This window comes from Pygoscelis adeliae, unplaced genomic scaffold (assembly GCF_000699105.1).
Source record: "Pygoscelis adeliae isolate BGI_AS28 unplaced genomic scaffold, ASM69910v1 Scaffold218, whole genome shotgun sequence".
Taxonomy (NCBI): Eukaryota; Metazoa; Chordata; class Aves; order Sphenisciformes; family Spheniscidae; genus Pygoscelis; species Pygoscelis adeliae.
The window spans coordinates 1,602,879-1,624,397 of record NW_008825433.1 but is presented as its reverse complement, the minus strand read 5'-3'; the positions used below and the strand labels follow the sequence as shown (position 1 = coordinate 1,624,397).

Here is a 21,519-nt window from a genome sequence, read left to right as displayed (position 1 = left end):
TCTAGGTAAAGCTTTATCCTTGGGGAAAACAAAATGCACCTATAAATTGCCCCTCCGACTCTCCAACAGGACTGAGTAGGTGATTACAATGTAAAACAATATTTTACTATACCGTCCAGAGAACTAACACTTTTGCGGGTCACTTCTTTACCATATTGCGACCAAACTGTGGCATTGCCATTCACAGTGACCCCAGATTGAGACATTTTAGCCACATATAAAGAAAAACCAACAGGGAAAAGACTATTCAAACAAAGAAGAAGAGTTCTATGACTAATTCATTTAAGAAACTTTTTCAGAGGTTTTCTTCTAAACAATAAACCTATAATCCTACTCCTTCACGCTACTCGAGGCAATTGAGAGTTTTGCATTTGCAGCACCATCCGGCTATCTGTAACTAAGCGATAGTGAATTTGGTCCGATTCAAAGAGTTCATTCACTCATCCCTCAAGCCCAAGTCTTTGGGGCTCCAATTTTGCAAGACTATCTGTAAAAAGCTCTTCTTCACTTTTCTTACATATGAAATAGTCATTGTGACTTGTATTCCTGTTTCATTTAGATTTATTAAACAGTTCACTGCTCTTAAAGTTTCTGTCTCTCTGTAACTTGTTATCTGCTTCTGTTATGCTTCATTTACATTTTTTTTTCCCTCGTCCTCCCACCACAACAAACTTGAAACTGCTTTTTTAAAGCTAAGACTCAGATACAAAATAAGCTACTGGAGATTTTCATGGATAAACATGTATTTCTGAACTTTTTCATCTAGAACATATTCAGCCTTATGGTGTGAGCTTTTTAAATATGTCAAGCAAACTTATTATTGGGATTTAGTGAACATACTCCTGGATGCATCTCTTCTCTCAGAAGAATATTATTATATCCTATATTATCAGCAAGACATTCAAGCCAGCATGTGCATGCTGCAAGAGTTCACCTCAGGAGGTAAAGGACCATGACACTGACTCATCGGGACTGATTCACCTCCAAAATCTGGGGGAGGAGGGGTGTGGGAAATGTTTTTTCTTCATTGTTAAGCAGTTTGGGGAAAGGGTTACATTTCCATTTTGTAAAAGTAAACCGTGTGAGACAATATTAATTAAAAAGCCCTATTATTTTTTAAAAAGCTAGAATCTAATACAAGGAAAAGGACTGGTGAATACCGAAGACAGAAATTGAGAAAGAAGGTGATCTAATGGTCAGATTTTTAAGGCAAGCTTAGTATCTTCAAAAGACAAAATCAAGTCTCATAAAACTGTCCCTGTCAGAGCAACATCGGTTGCTTTTAGCTGTAATTGTATCATTTAATCCTTCTCTATTCAATCCTCTACCAGTTTTCCCACTGTTTTTCTCAGAATTGATGCCAAGATAACCAGGCTTTAATTACTTAGGTTTTGTTCTTTTTAATATTGTCACAGGACTGATATCTTTCTGGTTCTCTAGAATTTTCTTGGTTTATCTGGTTTTATTAAGAGACTGACCAAGAATAGCTGAAAAAAAGATCTCCATGATAACAGAGCACTGAACAAATCTTGAACTTCCAAGATCTGTAACAGGCAACAGCAGGGAGAATGGAAGCTGGAGCAAGGGAAAAGACTATACTTAGATTACATGAAGGGAAAAAGAGCACAAAAGCAGGGGGATAAAACTAGAGCAGGAAGAAGAGACCTAGTAAAGACTAAATTTACGAAATTATTCCAGTAAAGAGAGCAGCCAGAAAGGAAAAAAGATAATCCAAAAATATTTGGTGCAAAACTACCCAAACATGCCATTTACTCCTTTGTATATAATCCTATGAAAAATGTACAAAACCATGTGAGCAATAAAGATAAGCCAACACTAATCACTGACATCAGCTCCTGTCGTTACAGTCCATTCTTCATAGAGAAAAAATTAAATAGATTTTGATAAAGATTTTTACACTTACAAAAAAATTCTCAAAGGGATCTGAAAATCTGAAGAAAATTAATTCACAACAGAAAAATCGGATACATCTGAAGATAATGGATTCTGTACACTTCACATTGGTCATCCCTTCATTAACTTTGTAACAGAAGAAGACAAACTTGCATTAACAGAACTGTGATAACATGTTCTCTGTAAGAGCTCTAATACATTTTTATTTGATAAGCTCCTTGGAGAAGAGAACATCTTTATCAAGACCAGAGACAGACCTATAATTTAGCTTTCCTAACATAATAGCTGGGAACTTAAGGCAAGTGTTTCATGACAGTCTGATGAAAGCTGAAGCAACAGTATTTTGATATTAATGCCAAATTCAGTAGGCTGTTCTGTTTGCAGTATTGCATTAGAAATCAGTGTGAAACTAAACGTAACCTCTGAATGCAAGTACAAGAACTTACGGTATCAGATATTTGTTTACTACTCCCACTTTTCCCCTGGCATTGCTAAAGGAGCTTTCAATAATATGAATGTGCATTCAAGAGCTCACTCATAAAACAAACGCCAACTTAACACCAGACTTAAGGATCTCTGTTTTCCCAGCATACCACATACAATAAACCAGCCAAGAACAAGATGTGGGACAGAAGTCAATCTGGTCCTGCTGTATGTGAAGTTGTCAGCTACTTGTTAACAGAGTCAGTGACATGCCACGCATCCTTAACCGTGATACTCTCCTTGACGCCTCTCCGATTCTGCTGGTATTAAGCCTTTATTTTAGTGGCAGTAAATGAAACAAATAACTCTTTCAAGCAATTAGAGTCCATAATCTTAACAAAAGTAGTTTCATGAAGTCGAAAGACTATGACCTTATGAAACACTATTTCTTTGCTCTTAATAAATTATTATTCTCAAATGTACATTGAAACATACAGTGCCACTTCTTTTGAGCTGAATTCTAACGATTACAAAGAGATTCAATATGGATTTAGGTGATTCTAAACTGAATCACAGTCAATGCAGTGTTAATATTTCATAATGAGTTTAGTAAGAAATTCCAAAATTAAGGAAAAACATCCGCTTTTCCAAGTGTAGAGTCATTCATAAAGTCATCCATAAAGCTGCACTTTATGTGACTTTTTCTGTAGTTTTGAAATGCAAGTCTCATGTGGGATAGAGATCCTGGCTTCAAATATAAAGCTCCAATATTTCCTCAAATGTGGTGAAACATTGAACCTGAATTCAAATGGTTTGACTTTCATGCTCCAAGTAACTGAACTTAGTTTCCCTTTCTGCTCTCTCTTTTTTCATACATATACTTCTCTTCCCTCCAACCTTGATCTAATCTTTCTTTTCTGATTATCCCCATGTCTGTGTTCCTTTATTCCCCCTTCAAGTAATACCTTTACCTACAGCACATGAATGACAGCTATGGCACTGTCTTCTTTAAGAAGCACAGCAGTATCGTAAAATCTAAATAACTAAATACATTCCTAGCAGGCATACAACGTGTAAAGCATCTATACGATCTTATTTCTGCCAGATTCAGCTTTTCTTCTTTCTTTCTCACCTACTCTATTAAAAAGTGCATTATTGCTTTAGCTGAGTTAAGGCAATCCAAAAATCTAGCAACCCACATAATAACTATATACAGCAACACAGACAAAATTAAAAATTAATGGAGGAGTGTAAGACACCTATAATTGTTTCAACCTGCCTGCAGACTTAGGACTAGGTTATGCTAATTATGTTTTTTTGCAGTTTTACAGATCAAGGAGGACAGAGCTATTAACACAAAACCCTTCAGAAATCCTGATCCAATCATAAGACTCCAGGAGCTAAGAACTCATCTATCCCAGCTCTGATCCCTTGTTAAACTCTGATCCCACTAATGCACAGCAATCTGATTTCCAAGAGGTTTCAGCACAATTCACAATTATCTAATAATTCACACGCTCTATGGCTGCTTGTACAATTGGGGTCTTTGTGGGCAGGAGATGGGAATGCTGTTTTTGTCACTCAAGTACCATGCGCACGTACAAGTACGTTTCAGACATCAGTTACAGTTAACACACAGCAAACCAACTGGTTTTATTTTTAAACGTTAGTGAAGAAAGAAAAAGATTCTTTCAAGGACATGTTTGTTCTAGGTGTTTTATTTAAGATCAGTTCCCACGGGTGCGCTACAAATAGAAAATATTTCCAACTGGTCATTTTTCTGAAGTAAATGAAGTTTTATTTTTCTCGGTACTCTACGTTTCCTGACAGAAGGAACACTGAAGTTATCATCTACAAAGAATAAGATGGATATTTTTCATTCCCTCCACCCAAGCAATAGGAGAAGGGGGGGGGGGATAAAAAAAAAAAATCAAACCACAACTTATATTAGACTGCAGAAAAATAGAACACAATTTTACTTTTGGGAAACAAAAATAATTTGGCCTATTTAGCAGTTTTTAATCCAGCAAGTTGAAACAAATTTGGAAATAAAAATCTACCATTAATCTAAATTTTCCATTGTGTCAAGGTTTGAGTGTTAATCTAAACTAAATCTAAATTTTAACCTGAGATTGCTTCTTTGACTTTATAATCTATCTTTCTGAATACTGTCCTTAGTAGTATCTTATTCTAGTTGTCTTGAACACGCTGACCTGTACTGGCAGCAATGCCAGTACAATGACTAGTTAAAATCTACAGCCTCCCATGCAATCCCAACTAGCCAGGTCAGCTCTCAACTAATATGGAATTATCATAATTCCTAGGAAGGTTAATGAGAATATGTTAAAGAATAAAAGGAGGATACTGAGAATCCATACCATGTTCTGGTCCAAAATTCAGAAAACAAAAAAAGAAAAGAAAACAACTCTGAATAAAAGAATATTTGTAGCTTTAACTGAATAAGGATAGTAAGTAATTTTTAAGTAGCAGACTACTATGTGTATTCTACAATTACAAATAAAATTTGTCACGTTTAGAAATATATTTTCAAATTCTAATAGACAGGATTACTGCGCTACATGAAGTTCTTCGCATCTCTTTTCCTGTCTTAATTTTTTTTTTTTTAATAGATATATTTTTGACTCTCCGTGCAATAAAAGACCCTCATATTTCATGGAAACAACAGTTTCAAAAAGAAGTCACCATATTAAATGTGTACCCCAAAGGGTACCCAACTGAAGATCCCTGATTCATTACACAACCTTTGCCATTTTCTACTTTCTGAATTCTTCCCAAGTTTACCGCTCCTTTACAATCTCACAAGGGGTTAGGAATATGGCAATATTGTATGGTGCGAAGACCTTCATACCAAATAAACCCACTGGTTACATCTACAAGAAATATTTTCTTTTTTGTGTAAAATGTTTTCAGTGATGGTACTTTTTGCTTGAATTCATATTTATTGGGCATATTGCTGAATCAGGTTTTGGAAAGTCTGTTGTAAAAACAGAAGCTGAAACAGCGGTGCAGAATTTTGGAACAAAACCAACTCCAAACTGTCTTATTTTTCCAAGTTGTGATAAATTATACCTACTTGAACAACAACAGAATTAAAATGCAAGCAAGTACTTGAAACTTCTTACAGTGGTCTTCCACATACAAAAAATACTTTTTTCCTTTAACTAGGTGAGATTTTCTCCGGCATTTCTGCCATCTCCATCATTTAATTCCTTACCATCAAAGACCTTCAAAAGTTTCTCAAAAGAATTTATTTTTTTAAAATTAATTGAATACATTGAAAAACAATCTAGAGGCACAAACCCCTCAAAATAAATTTAGCAAAAATCAGCTTCATGCATTTGTACTGAGAAGAATTTTCTTCTGCTTCAAAAAGATAGATTTTGTATTTCTATCAGCCTGATATACCTTTAACCTACTTAATACAGAATAAAAGATACATGAACATTTATTGCCTGTATTTATAGTACTTGAATTGTAGAGAACAAGTTAAAAACACTCAGCCAGCAAGACACCAACCTTGTGGGCAGGGTACAGCAGCCATCAGCCGTCAGCCTGACTTGGGTTTCATAGCTATCCAGTGGGCAAACAACTTGTTGAACGGGAGGACATTCGACTGTGCTGCAATCCACACTGAACACTACGGAAGAAGGGGAGAAGAAAACTCCTTTTACTCATGCTTTAGAAGTTTTTTGCAAATTACTTCATCATAAGCAACCAGTTATGCATCAGCCTTTTCATTTAAGTCAGAAAAATTATCTAATGAAAGCTTGCCCAGAATACAGAAGGACTTCCGTTCTCTTTAAGATTCACTTTTGAAAGTTATTGATTTGGGAAGAAACTGAACTAATATTAGTTAATAAAAAATTTGTAAAAGTGAGACAGGCAACCTTAAACAATCATTACACTTGTGAACAATATTAGTTACAGGAAATATATCAGGTTACTGAGAATATATTTTCACCACAGCTTTTAAAACAGTAAACAATTCATTGTTTCATTTTTTCCTGATTAAAGTCTGTTTAAGGAGTAAAATACCTGGGTTATAGGCAATACAAAAATATTAAAGATACACTATGGATTTATGCCTGCACATGTAAACTACGTTTTTAAGGATTATTCCATCAGGTTGTGTTGTTTAGGTATTTATATATGGCGAAAATGAAATGCAAATCACCAAATCCATCTGCATTAACAAGATGAAGAATCCCACAAAACTAGTAAGACTGACTGAGCTTTTTAGAAAGCAACAAATGCTTAGAAATGCAAAAAAAATCAGGCTGAATATACATTTAATTCTATGAGTCATACTCAGGAAAGTTGAAACATGTCTTTATCTTATTTGGTCCTAAATCTCCCACATTAACAAACAACACCAGTCCAAGCATTATCTATTTGCTATCCCTTATCATAATTATACTAAAAGTACAGAATAAAACATGGTTCCCTCTTTAAAGAAGTAAGCTACCTACTGACTGAGTAGGCAGGATGAACAGAACATTATCAGACTGAAAATTATACCGTACAATATCCCTGATTACTGATTAAACTTGTGCTTCAGTATTGACACTATTACGACCGCTTACTGCAGTGCTAAAGCAGCTTGGCAACGAATGCTACATCACACTTCTTGCAAGAGCTGATACCTTTCAAAGTCCCATTTTCTGTTTTCTAGTCCTACATTTTTCAGGCTTGATCCTCAGAGGTATACAGCAATTATAATTTAATTGGCCATAATGAGACATCAGTCTCAGAATTACATCTACTTAGCATATTTCATTAAGCATTTAAATGAAAGCACAAGTTCAATGAAACCAGCTTGCAGCTCATCAAGGTTAGGACCAGTAGGTTTGTCCTCAAGACCATTAACTTTCAAAGTACATGAGTATGGAAGCATCCTCTGTATAAGTGACATTCAGAATCTGCCTTTTTCCAGTTACTTGGGAAACGAAGCCATCTGCTGAATCAGAGCAACCTGACAAGTTCAAGAAGTTCTCACTGAAAAATGCACAAATTTAATTGAAGTCCATTTTGTGGAGCAATGCAGAAAGTTACTAAATTTAAAGATTCCAGTTACTCATCTCGACAATGGCAATTATCGAATTAACTTTTATATCTCTTCGTAAACATACAAAGGTACCTATTTCCCTTTAAGACGAGAATACTTAATTTTATAATATTTCACTTTAAAAAGCACTAGAGTTTTATGTTCCATTTTATTAACAAATAACACGTTTGAAACAGCTCTTCTGTAAGAAATATACATCTAGTTCCTCCATTATCACAAAAGGCATTGAGAATCATGAGCTCATCAGTATGGCCCAACGCAACCAATACGATTTGCATGAGTCTGTTGTGCCAAGTAACTACCAATGTCCAGTTTCCTAAATTTAAACTAGTAACCCTTCTACCTCCCCGGATTCAAGGACCCCTCTGCCTCCTCCCCATGTAAGCTGTCTGGGAGAAACCAGCCAACGAGTTCTACCAACAAGCTGCTACTGCACAGCTATTTCTGTGTCCATCTTTTCATACACCAGTAATGACAATGAAAGAAAAAACACAAGGAAACTCCCTAATCATGCCACCAAGTCTCAACTAAGGCGCTCGCTCTTCCTAAACAGTTTAAATTCTTTCCAGTGGTTATAGTGTGCTAGTACATGGCTTACTATCACCGAAAAGCAGCCCAAACAGTCCTTATTAAAAAAACCTAAGAAAAATTACAAACAAACCCCAAATCAAGAGCATTCAAATAGAAAATTCTCATGTTAAGTGGCTGTAGTCACTCAGTGGTTCCCCTGTTTGATTTGACTTACCCATTTTTATTTATTTTATACTGATCTCTTACTAGTTCTAGAGCACCCTCCAATTCTTGTAAGGATTAGTAGGATTTGGTGAACAAAGGGTATGCACTGAGCTTATCCATGACCCACAGAATTTTATAATCCACGCTCATACTCCACCTCAGCCTTCTCTCCAAACTGGAAGGTGTTTATTATTACATTATTAGGTTAATCATAGAACAGCTGAGGCTGGACAGGACCTCTGGAGGTCATCTGGTCCTACCCCCTTCCCAAGCCAGGACACGTAGATCTGGTTGTCCAGGACCATGTCTAGATAGCTTTTGAGTATCTCCAAGAATGGAGACTCCACCACCTCTCTGGGCAACCCGGGCCAGTGTTCGGTCACCCTCATGGTGAAAAAGTGTTTCCTGACGTTCAGAGGGAACCTCTGTTGTTTCAGTTTGTGCCCACTGCCTCTGGTCCTGCCATTGTGCACCACTGAAGAGAGCCTGGCTCCATCTTTACACCCTCCCTTCAGGTATTTATATGCAGTGATGAGAGCCCCCTGAGCCTTCTCTTCTCCAGGCTGAACAGCCCCAGCTTTCCTCACAAGAGATGAAGAGAGATAAGAGATGAAAGATATTTGAAGAAGGGAAAAAAGTTCCTCCTTTTTTTCCCTGATTTAAATGGGTTTCTCAAACTGGAAAAAAAGTATTGAGCCAAGCTTCCAGAGAAGCTGAAAATTTTGTAAGGTTATAAAACAGGCTATAATTGGATTCTTCAGTACTTAAAAAGATGTCCCCCAGATTAGCTGTACTACCGTCCTAAAAAATAAGACTGCAAACATTTGCCACTGAAATACTAGTTTTGTTTTCACATTTTGCTTTGATTCCAATAATTGCAAAGTGTACTTTTCATGAACAGGTTTATTATAAGCTGTTATTATATATTCTGTATGCTAAAAAAAATTAAAATCCTGTCTAAAAAAATTATTTTTGTCTATCCTAGAAACTTTAAGCTTTAAATATGTAGTTTGACAAATATATGTCTTCAAGAACTCATAAACATGTTGCAATTTCCTATCCAATCAACCTTTGCTTACAAGTCTTCAGGAACTTTCTCATGCACTGAATTTGTATACAGTAGCACCTGAGAGTTACCTGAGAGAACGTATCAGAAACCATACCATGGTTGCAGACCCTGACATAGCTGCAGTAATGTGCAACCTCCTTTGTAGACTACAAAACCAAAGGTCTCTGATCACGAAACTGTTAATACCTAGGTGAACATATTCTACTATAAAGTTATTTTAACACAAGTATATTAAGTTTCACCTTTACATATTATGCTGGATTTTGAAAGAATAGAATGTACAGTTCAGGGGCAAGATCTAAATAGCTAACTATGCATCTAAAGGTCCAGGATCAAGGCAGCATTTGCATCTCTGATGCAACACAGTGGCTCAGCGCAGGAAAGACTTCATATTTTTCCAGAAGTCACAGCTTTCTGAGGGTCCAGTGCAAGAGGACACAGTCGGCTTCTACAGCTGCTAAGAAGCATCACGTAACACCCTTTCCTTTCCGTTCAGATGCATTTCAACTGGTCCCTCATAAATAATGCAACGCAACATGACTACATCTGATAATGGTAGTTACACTTGCTACTCTGGGAGAAGGAGAAAGAAAGCGTGAAAGCATCTCTCCATAACAATGCAGCATCCCCTTTACACTTCTTCACACTTAAGAATGTATTAAATACAACCAGAACAGATGGCATTCTTGGACTTCCAATGCAGTTGTATCACTGTCTGAATCACTTCCTTAACTACCCTATCACAGGTATTTCCCAACATGGACCCTTGCATTTGCTGACACCCCCCCCCCCTCCATTTTTCCATCATTGTCAACTTACAAGCCCTTTCTCCAGCTCCAATAGAAATGTATGTCTAATTCTTCCCCACTCATTTTCTCCAGTCCTTTCCCAATCTCATCTCTTAAGTCCTCTCAATATCAGCTTCAAACAAAGCATCCAATAAAACAATACGTACTATTTCTGTAAGCAACGGAGAACAAAAAAATCATTAACTTTATTTCTCTCAACTATGTATAAAAACTTGATCTTAGTGACCCTTGTCCTTAGTGCAAGACTGTAAAAATTCCAGACCTGATTTTCAATGCCGAAGCCGTACCAGGGTGGAGCACAAGCTACTTCCCTGTGCATCATTACACGCTACCTACTAAATTCTGCTACTGATCTCAGACTTTCCATCAAGCCCTGACTGCACAGAACTCTCCAAAGAAATAAGCCAAACAATAACATTCTCTTTACAATTGTGTTTAAACCAAGGTTTGGTACCAGAAAAACACCCTCCATTTCAGTAAGAGTAATTTTCAGGCCATGCAGGGGTGCTGGAGAAGGTGAGTGAATGAAAGGTCTGCCAGGAAGACTGCTAGAAGAATGAAAAATGAGCAGTCTTTTCAACAGAGGTTCTCTCTAGCATGACAGAGATTTCCCAATGCTTCCCCAAGGATGTCAGAAACTAAAAGATGACAATCCCCGCCTCACCATATAAAAAAAAGAGTTAGCAATAATGGTACAACAAACATCTGTTGGATAACTGCCGAAGTAAACTATTTACCTTTCTTTATTCAGAAGTGGCAGCTAGAGTTCCTATCACAACTCCAGCAAAATACCTTTTAGATTAGATTTTAACTCCATCTTTAAATAAACAAACATGATTTTAAAAACATCACTGCTCATACTGGTTTAGATTCTTAGCAAAAGAGGCACATATACTCCCACAAATCTTGTTTCAGGTTATTTTTATTTTTACTCTTAACACATTATGCAGCTCCATTTGAGACCATTCATTCACACTATCTTTATTAAAAAAACTTATTTTTGAGAATACTTTAAGAACTGTAACTCCCAGCTTAAAACTAAATTCAGTGCTCATTCAGTAAATTCACCACACATGAATGGCCAGTTATACACAGTTCGTAGGAACAAAGCAGGTTGCTTATGGCACCAGACCACTGCTATCTCACCTCTGAGCTTAGCAACCACAGCAAAACAAAAGAGACACGACATACTTGTTCTCAGTATGTACCACAACTGTGGCGAGATGCTTGGTGGAGCAACGGGTAAGAACATTTAAGACAAATTAATCTGGAGGTTAATAGACAGGTATGACTAAGCTACTAAATTTCTTCACTATTCATTTTAACTGAATGCCAATGCCCTTAATCATTGTATTCCTAAAGTAAAGGGGGTAGAAGAGGAAGCGGATCTCAAAATGAAAGATTTTATTTTTATTCTAGCATTTAGAGTTAAGGAAACACTTCCTATTTTACTTTCAGTAACTCTGTTGCCAATCACAGTATTTGAACATATGCAGTTCTCAGCAGAAGGCTCCAAACTCAAATGCCACTGTAAACTGGAGAGCAGTGACATCTGATTTAAGGAACAGAAATAAACACAATTTATGCTTTAATTGCGCAAACACTTTATATTGGCATAAGGTGGCACTGCTATCATAGGAAGCAGTCCTCGCAGCTTCTGGCAATTTGTTTCCACCGGAAAGCCCTTGCTGGTGCAAAACCTCTACGGAGGCTGGTTAAGCAGACACGGAGGTGCAAGAGCAACAGTCTAGTAGCAGCACTCACAGAACTGAAGCTTTTAGGTCTGTGGCAAAGTATGGAAAACAGTTTTTCTCTGTTTGACATGTAAACTCCATAGACATGCTGACACTATTCAGTAAAACTAGTGACATCAGCCCCATAAGAAACTCTGCATGAACACTTATCGACCAGGCCTTATACTGTCCCTTGTCCCATTTTTTTCAGCAACATGGCATTAAAAACAGAGGAAACGTGAAACGGAGCACCGCTAGTTCAGTTCCTCTCCAACTCTTCTTTCCTACAATTCTTCATGATACCAAGTCAAACTCTGAAGATACAAGGTTTATTACCAGACTTACAATGGGCTGAATAAATATTCCTGCCATGTAAGGAGCACTATCTGACTTTACTTCACGATCACTATTTCAGCAAATCCACATAGATAATTCACATAGTGTTCATACACATACATAAAAACAGTTATATGCTACTACATATACAGTGGTACATGTATATACACGTAGAGAATAAATGGCATAAAACAGTGCAGGAGAGGCAGGATGGACTAGATTACCTCCAGAGTCATCTAGTCTTCCAATCTAAATTATTCTATAATTCTATAAGCCTATGAATATATAATCCTATTAAAACAAGATATTCCATTGCCTGTTCTTAAACAAATAAATTTATTTAAAACCACAGACAGTGGTGAACATGACGGAACAGTTCAGATGGAAAAAAACAGCAAGGTTCATGCTGACTCACAAATTTAAAAATAAAATCCCCAAACTTTCTACAAGAAAGGAAACATTAAAAAGAGATTTCATTATTTGTTTAGTCTATAATTGTCTTCGTATATCAGATACAAATTATGTTGTCTATACAAGTACAGTTTACACTCTTTGAAAACAAGGTTCCTCTGAAAACTGAAAAAAGTTCAGATTTGCAAAGATTTGCCATTAAGAAAAAAAAAAAAGAGGCCTTCTGTGCTAAGTAGGCACAGAAGTTGCCTACTAAGTTCAGTTGCCTACTAAGTTGCCTACTACTTAGTTGCCTACTAAGAAGTTGCCTAACTAAGGTGAACCTAAGTTCACCTGCTCCTTTCCCTGTCTTCCAGTCTTGTGTTGGCTTGTTTTTCCCGTTGCGATCTTCCCACTGTGTCAAACGGCACACGAAAGAAACATCTAGGCCAAAGTTATAAAAGTCAACTTGGACAGCTGCTGAAGTCTAACCTGACAAAAATGAGGCTAATGTAGTGACTAATAATTCCATATTAATAGCACTCCCTTTTTTCCCCCTAAAGCCAAGGCACTGCAACAAGTAGGGGCCCCACTTACTCCGCAGTTTAGCCATTACATCTTTCATCACCTATCGCTGCGGGGATGCACAAGAGTACCCACCTACACTCCTCATCCTCTTAGCCACTGCCAAAGAAACACACCTTCATCATCTCCCAAGGTGGGGGAGAACTCTCTGCTTTCCCTTAGCCTCTCAATTTCTAAGCCCCATTGCAAAGCCCTACATTTCCCTTAAATTCCATTAGTCTCCTTCCCCAATCTCTTCAAAGCCTCTACTCTTCTACCCTCCTAACATACATCTTCATTTTTCCACTCCATGTACCTTCACCTCTTAACTCCCTACAACAAAAAATAAACTACTTCAGAAAACAACGTAAACACAGTTACAGAAATCCACTAATGCAATAAATAATCACATACTCAATTTGAAGATTCTGTAATACTAACAAGCTGAAAACAACCTTCAAGAAGTAACCTACAAAGGTAAGTTTGGACTGAGTTATTTGCAAACTACAAGATGGGAAAGCAAGCAACAGTCGGGAGGACATGATCAGAGCTAACATTTATTTTGAGAAATAAATAAATAATCCAAAGCCAGCACGATAAAATTCAGTAAAGGCATACTTTAAGTATATATATAGGAAGAATTAAGATGTACAAACATAGTGGTTCAGTAGCAGTCATGCTACAGTAAGATCTTAGGATCACAGCATTTCACAAACTAAATAAAACTCTTGCAAAAGAGTAAGCTCTTATTTAGAATTTTGCATGAAAGACGGAAAGTAATTATTCTACAGTATTTAGTGCTGATGAAGACTAACCCAAAATAGTACTCTGCTTTTGGACACCATATTTTAAAGACATGTGGATAAACTTAAGAAAACTTAACAAGGAAGGAGTCCAAGGAAACTATACCATAAGAAATTACAGCTAATTCTAGACGAAAGATGACTAAAATTGACAAAATGTTCCAGAGCAAAAATTATTACGAAGACTTTTTCACCAACTACTCAAAATAGAGAACAAAAAGTTTGCTGAAACTTCCACACAGGCAGATTTGCACTGGATATTAGAAAAAATACAGAGAGAAGCACTAGAAGGTATAAAGACTGTACAATCTTCTTCTGTGGAGGATTTAAGAAAATGTTAAACAAGCATGGAAAAGTCACAGCTTAAGCATATTTGAACCTGTTTGCGTATAAGATTTTGGATTATACAGTTTTTATATGCCTGCTTTCATCCCTCTATTTTTATTACTCATCTTTACCAAAGCCTGGATCAAAAGGAAGAAAGAATTACGTCTTCCACTTCACCAAGAATAATAAATCACAAGAAAGGGTGATTTGTGTTCTCATGAAATGGAAAAATGGGTAAATACTGAAAATGTTGTAAAGTCTTTCACTATGCTCCTCCAAAATCCTTTTGCTCTCCAGTTTTTGATGGTCATCACTTTGTAAACTAGAGAAATCTTAAGACAGAAACCTTTATTCCCTGTCCATGCACAATATATTCCAACTATGAAAAACCTTTGTATAATCTAATCGGTATATAAAGTATGTCACTTTAACTAGTAGCATCTACAGAAACTCAATATTCTCACCAGGCTACTTTTCCCTTGTTGCTCTGTTTAAATTAATGTCTGAAGAAAAAAAGAAAGTAAAATTTATCATATTTTTTTTCTTTTTTTAATGGGTATTGCCCATATATAATAATTTTAATTTTGAAGAAGAATCAGAAGAATTTAGAGGCTATATAGGTTTTATTAGATGCAATTATAGAGGTTATTGTGCTTGTCAGTTCGAAAAAACTGAAAAATGGAAAAAAATTGTGTCCACTTTTACCTGGTTTACATTCATAGAGATCACAGCATTCCCCTGGCTTTCCTGATGCCTTAGAAACCAATATATTCAAATAGCCAGGTTGGCAAACCTTCCTCAAGCAGCCTGCAGGATTACACACACAACGGCTTGGGAGTGGACAGCATTCACCAGGAGGAGCATAGCCTTCAATCAAGATGGAATCTTCTGGACAGCGAGGAGAAAACTGGACTTCACAGCGGGCCTTGGAGCAATCGGGTTTCTCTTCTGAAAGGGAGAGAAAAAAACAGCATGCCATAAATGTCAGTAAAACACTCTACTGAAGCTGTAAAGATGAGCTCAGATAAAGCTCCCTTTCTTCTCCCTCCCCCCAAAACAATAAAAAGGAAACTGCTGCTGCTGAACTGATTAGCAAAAATTACAGAATATGCTTAAAAAAAATCTTTGCAATTGCAAGATGGCAGGTGCATTATGAAATATTTTACAAAAATTCTAATTTGTGTGCGTGAATGCTGAACCCAGACAGCCTCAAAAAACAGCAATGAAGCTTCACATTTGGCCATGACATTAAGAAACAACTTGTCATATCATGCACAGCCCTGATGTTTACACCTACACCTTCAGTTTCCTAAGACCTTCCATTATGAGCAATTGATTTTAATTGATTGCTTTATTAAACCTGAATGACCTGAACTGAGATGTCACATATTCAAAAAGCTGGTTAAAAGTTCAACAGCTAACATATTTGGAGAGTCCATACATTAGCAGAAGAGGATTTTTCCCGCACACGCTCCCAATGCTCACATTAAAAGCGTTGTTCCTATGTACTTCAATGGCTTGAACAGTAGAAAAGAAGAGGTTTGACTAGCACTAGCTACAGGCATTAGAGGTTGGAGGCACTGGCTGCAGGCACATAGCACTAAGAAAAGGAATACTGAGGAGCAAGGTCAACAAGCTGGTGGGAACGGTGACAAGCTAGACAAACACTGAGATCAGACAAAGAGAGAATGAAGACACAGAAGAAGGTTCTTTGACAACTAGGTAACGCTTCCAAAACTTGGAAAAGAAGTCCAGATTCCCCATTCTCAAAAAAAACCAATCTTAATTCTGGCAAAAATGTTGTGTCATGCCCTCCAACGATTAAGCCACACTGGGAAAAATCAGGCCACTCCCGTGACTGATTTACTCCGTAATGCAAACAGTGAGAAGCTTGCTCATATCCAAGAGGGTATCACTTTGCTCAATATACCTGAGCACTGTTAAAACACAAGTGGATTCAAGACACTCAGAAGAGCAGTATCTTTTGGTCAACAGGACATGGTGACTTAAGTGTTCGGAGGCAATGCAGGGAGCCTTCCCAGGCCTGACCAGAAAAAAATCCCACAGCAACAGAAAACCAAGACCTGAATTTATAAACTGTTTGTACCACTCCTTGGTTATTTGCAAGTGTGTAAACTAGATGGTTCTGCTACAAACGTCACTATTACCCCTACAAAATTTATCAACTACTTTGCTTGTTGTCATTGAAGTTAGACGCAGAATAGTAGAAACAAGTAAAAACAACACTAACTTTATTAATCTGATGTTTAAGCTACTGCCATTTAAAAAATTAATCTCTAGTGATAATTTCAGTGACTGAATAAGACATATCAAATATGAGCAACTCTGATATAAAAATCAAGAATATCTTCTCCAAGATATTAGTAACTCACTGTTTTTGGAGTTACTGAAGTTACTGGATATTGTGTTTGGTTGGGGTTTTTTTTTGTTTTTTAAACTAAAAGCAACACAGCAAATATATAATTCTGCTTCCAAACACACACTGAATGTCAATAACAGCAATATTTTTTTTTCCCAGAGGATCATTTTTACACTTAATTTTAGTATGTTCTTTGGAATTCTAGGTCATACTGAAGAATCAAAGCAGTATTGCTTGCCTATATGGTTGATTTGCTAACTGTGCTCTAGTTTCATTTAAACATAGAGGGATATAAAGCCTAGACATATAAGTGCTTAGAAAAATATTAATCTAGGTCTTAGCACTAGTAATTGCAAAAGGAAATAATGAATATAAACATTTGCCTCAATTTTAGTTGGCAAATATAGCAAAACAGAATCAAAAAATAAGTACATGAAGGAAATACGTGTAAAAGTACTTTGTATTTTTTCTTACAAACAGAGATTACTAACTTAAATGTGATACTAGATAGTGTCGTAACTCTTTTCTTACAGTTAAAAACCCCACTGTTCCCATCTATCTTTAAAATAGCCTAGGCTGGATACGTACTTTGCCTAGAATTTTAAATAACATTTGTAAGACCAATTTTTTTTTAAACCTACCCTTATGTTTGGGTTCTTATCTGCTTTATTAAACACATTGTTCAGACTGGACATTACTGGTTACAGAGGTTCACTGCAGAAAGTTGTACAAATAATAGATAATATACTGGTTTCAGTATTTTATTGATATTCTTTAGTTTATGGATATAATAAAAGGCTCGACATTTTAGCTTTTAAAAATCTTTTCATTTTCCACTGCATATTGTTCAATCGGGCACAGACAAGACATAGAGCAGCAGTGCAGTAGCAGCCCTTGAAGTTCATGCTCATGATAAACCCTTAAATTCACACTGTTCATTACTTGATCTGCCCCAGCATTATGCATCCAGCGATCTTCTGATTTCCGTGACTAACAGATAATTCCATCCTCCTGCAGCCTCTCTTGTGAAAAGACTTCATATTATACATTTTTAAAAAAAATTACCTACTATTTTTACTTGACTGTGTTTACATACATGTATCTATATCAAGATAAGTGTTTCCTTAAGGACTGTTTGTACTTGACCAATTTAAGCCAACTTTCAGAAATGCAAGGTTTGTCAGAAATGCATGTCAAACTGTTGGGATTTAGACTATTCAGGACTCTAGATATATTTATTTTGAAGACCAATGCAAAGCCTACTGGTGGAGTTGTTAACGATCACCTAGGGTTTCATAGTTATTATCTTTGATAGCCTTTTCCACATTAGAGTATTGTGCTCAATGTAGTTAACTGTAACAGAATACAATAGGACTCTACTATGAAAGAAAACCAGCATCGCTTTCAGAGGAAATGGTTTAAACACAAACCACCACCACCTTGCAAAGACATGTTTGTGTTTTAATACCAGGTTACATAACACCAGCAGATATTTAGAAATCAAATTTAAGTTTTTCTTTTTAATCCAGTGTCACTATTACTTTTGTACTTCATAGTCCTGAAAAATAAACAAACAGAAACCCCTCCCTGCTACTACTTGTGTAAATATTGTGCTTCCAAATTATGATCTCAAACCATGTACTTGGTAAAACACTCCCTTCCCAGTACGCAAATGCACTGAGCAACAGGAAAGTCAAATATATTAACCCAAGCTGGATCAGCCAACAGACAATTGTCCTTCAGCTTCCCTAACTCCAGCCCACAGCAGAGTCAAGGGCAGGTAAAGAAACTTTCCGTTGGCTACGTCATGATTTGGTTCTTGATTTAGATGTGGTTTTCCTTTTATGGAAAGGAGCAAGTGGCTGAAGCGATATGTGATTAACAGTAAAGTGTTTTCTCGTCGAGTCCCTACTTCATACGTCTGAAAATAATCTTTATCTAAAACATGAAAATCCAGCAGCTCCCAGTGTAGCATTACTATATTTTAGTTAAAACTTTAATCAGCTAGCACCACACTAGCGTAACTGCATCCTGAGCCCAGCACTCACTGTAATATAAGAAGGGGGGAGTTCTGTTTTACTGCAGTTCAGTAAAAGCCGATGAGGGCTCCTCTTTTTGATAACAAGCCTGAATAAAAGACCTTACTTTTAAACAACCATTAAGAAAAGTTTCAAGGTTGTTGTTATCTCAGCAAATGGCAAGCATACCCATCTTCTCTATTTACAGGGATAAAGGTTTGTATATGAGACATTTCTACAATTCATTGTACTAAACTTGTTTACTTTTTCATTACTTGATTGAAGAAGGCATCAAAATTGAATTTATTCTCAAAATAAACTACAAACATTAATACAGCCATAAATCTCACTGCTTTAGCAGGATTCCTGATTTAATTCCATTACATGCAGCTATTTAAGATTTCATCAAACAAGAGGAACCATTTAAAAACCCTTTTTCCTTTATTAACAAACACTTCCAGCCCTTACAAAAGGAATACATAAGAAAACATGTCAGAGCAGAATAATTAAAAATACAAAAACAGACTATCTCAAATGACAGAAAGGTAGGGCTACGGCAAGCTGCATTCCACAGAAAACAGCTGTGAAATCACTCACCAGTGGTATTTTTGCTACTTTACCCCTTTTATACACCACACGGGGACTATTTCAAAGCAGCTTCTCAATAGACCAAGGTAGATTCACAACAATAACCTATTGCTTTCTCTGTCAAATACACACATACACTATGAAGTAGTGACCTGTCTCCCAGATGTTTTAAGTTACTGTCTATTACACAAATCAGGATCTTCCTAACCAACATCTTCAAAGTCAAACAAGGTATCAGGACTTAACCTCCACTTTGTTGTCTTAATTATGATAATAAATAGAATATAAACAATTACTATGTGTGCCCAGAAACAGGAGAACTTCGTTTTTCAAAGCAGCGTATCGAACCTAAAAAATTAGATTTCAGGAGAGGTAGAACTATATATGTGACTTACTATGAAATAAATTAGCACAGCAAGTATATAAGATACTTATTCCTGAATAAAGAAGCATCTTAACACACAGATTACACAGCAAGAAGATACACGTGCGTCACATTCTCCTAATTCATAAAGTAAATTTCCTCACAAGAGCAATTTCATACAACCGTAACTGTATGTAGAAAGACAGTAAAACTATTTGCTAAAGCAGATGTCTGGTTTTGTAATTAAGAGTTTGTACTCAGGACACTTACCACACTAATTAAAATACATTTTTATAAAACATTGTTCTACCCCTACCCTTGAAGCAGCTGACAGGTCTCATTTAATAAGTTGACCATTTTAGCAAGAGCAAGAAATTGCTTATACAACTCACCAATTAATTTAATGAAGTGAGGAGTTGTATACACTTTTGGTGTTTGATTTTCACAGAACCAGACAGTTAATGGAAAAAACATGTACAAGTTAATCACATTTCAGTCTCTCCTTTAAAAAAAAGAAACCCTTAACAAGGAGAACAATTACCTGTCAAGGATAAGTCCATCAAACTTCTCATAAATTAAGTCTGAACAGATAACCTACAACACAGTAAGAAAAACTCAATTGGCTGCAAGCGTTGCCTTTATGTTCAAAAAAAGCGGTATTTCAAATGATTACACAAAGAACAGAAACTATCAGTTGGTTTGCTGATGAGGTTTTTCTGTGGGACACATTCTCTTTATAGTGTTTGTTTCATCAAACACTACCGAAGCTGGAAGTGTTCTGGTTATCTCCGACATCTCACCAGCCTAAGCCAACAAAGAATCTCTATAGAGATAAAGGAGGAGTCTGGATCAATCAAGCTTTTACAAACGATTCTGAGCCAGTCAATCTTCAAGAAATTCAGAAATGTATCTGGAAGGATAACATTTTTAATAAGCTGAACACAATCCAAACAGGAAAACTGATGTTTTGATGAATTCAAAGTAAGACTCCCATCCTTGGAAACAAATTTCCTATCTACTCTAAAAGGCAGCCTTAAAGACCATTTGATATAAAATTATTCAGTTTACCAGTGACAGTGCTGTTTCTAGGTATAAATTACTACAGGTACCAGATTTGCACAGGTTTGCATTTCAAGACAGGCTTTACTTTCTGTACGTCTGAAGGTTCAGGCTTACTTGCTGTTACTTTGCAATTAGCCTGCAAAAAGAACCTGCCGTTACTAAGCACGTGACAGAGGACACCCTACAATTACCTAGAATAACTGAACCACCTAAGTTACAACGTGTAACCGAACCAGAACAACTGAGTAAGTTACAATGTGCTGTGCGCTTTAATATTAAAACAGCAATCATTCATTTTAAAAGTCAGGATATCTCAAAAACGTTTCTCATTTTCATGTGACTTTCATCTCAGAAGCACACAGGAAAGTTGTAGCATCTCAGAAGTCAAGGCATAACAACATTCAAACTGACCTTTCACTGCAACCACAGTATATTTGTTATAAAGTGCATGAGGGGGAGGAGAGCAATCTTCAAAGGATAGAACAAAAAGAAGAAATCAGGATGTAGATTTGTTTTTTTTTCTTTGTCATTAACGTTAGAAACTGTCTGTCATAAAGCAACAGCCATACAGCTAGAACTTTCACAAAGTTTCTCCATATCAAAAGCTACTACGTATTTTTAAAATTATGTCTCCCATGACCTCACGAAGTTATTAGAGGGAAGAGGAGATATAATGGCAAGGTACTAAAGTCTTTATGTTACAACCAATGCTTTCTCTGAGGGAAGGTAACTTCTTTACCTGCCTGAAAGGTTTATACAAAACTCACTCAAACTGGCCACTAGTTAAGAGTTGTTTTTATTAAGGTGGTCACTGAATATAGGAAGTTTTTTTGTTTGTTTTGTTAAAGTAGAGCAGTTGTAACAAAACCCAAACATACACAGACACCCCCCCCCCCCCCCCCCTCTTCTTCCCCCTCC

At 36.5% G+C, this 21,519-nt stretch overlaps 1 protein-coding gene across 1 annotated transcript in view; it reads right to left on the bottom strand.

The window, feature by feature from the left end:
• Positions 1–21,519, bottom strand: part of CRIM1 (cysteine rich transmembrane BMP regulator 1 (chordin-like)) — a 202,885-nt gene that overhangs the window by 92,868 nt on the left and 88,498 nt on the right. Inside the window, exons 4-5 of the mRNA XM_009331092.1 lie at positions 14,895–15,137; positions 5,875–5,995 (exon numbers count right to left, since the gene is read on the bottom strand). Coding sequence (XP_009329367.1) covers positions 5,875–5,995; positions 14,895–15,137 — 364 coding nt within the window. The remainder of the gene's footprint in view (positions 1–5,874; positions 5,996–14,894; positions 15,138–21,519) is intronic.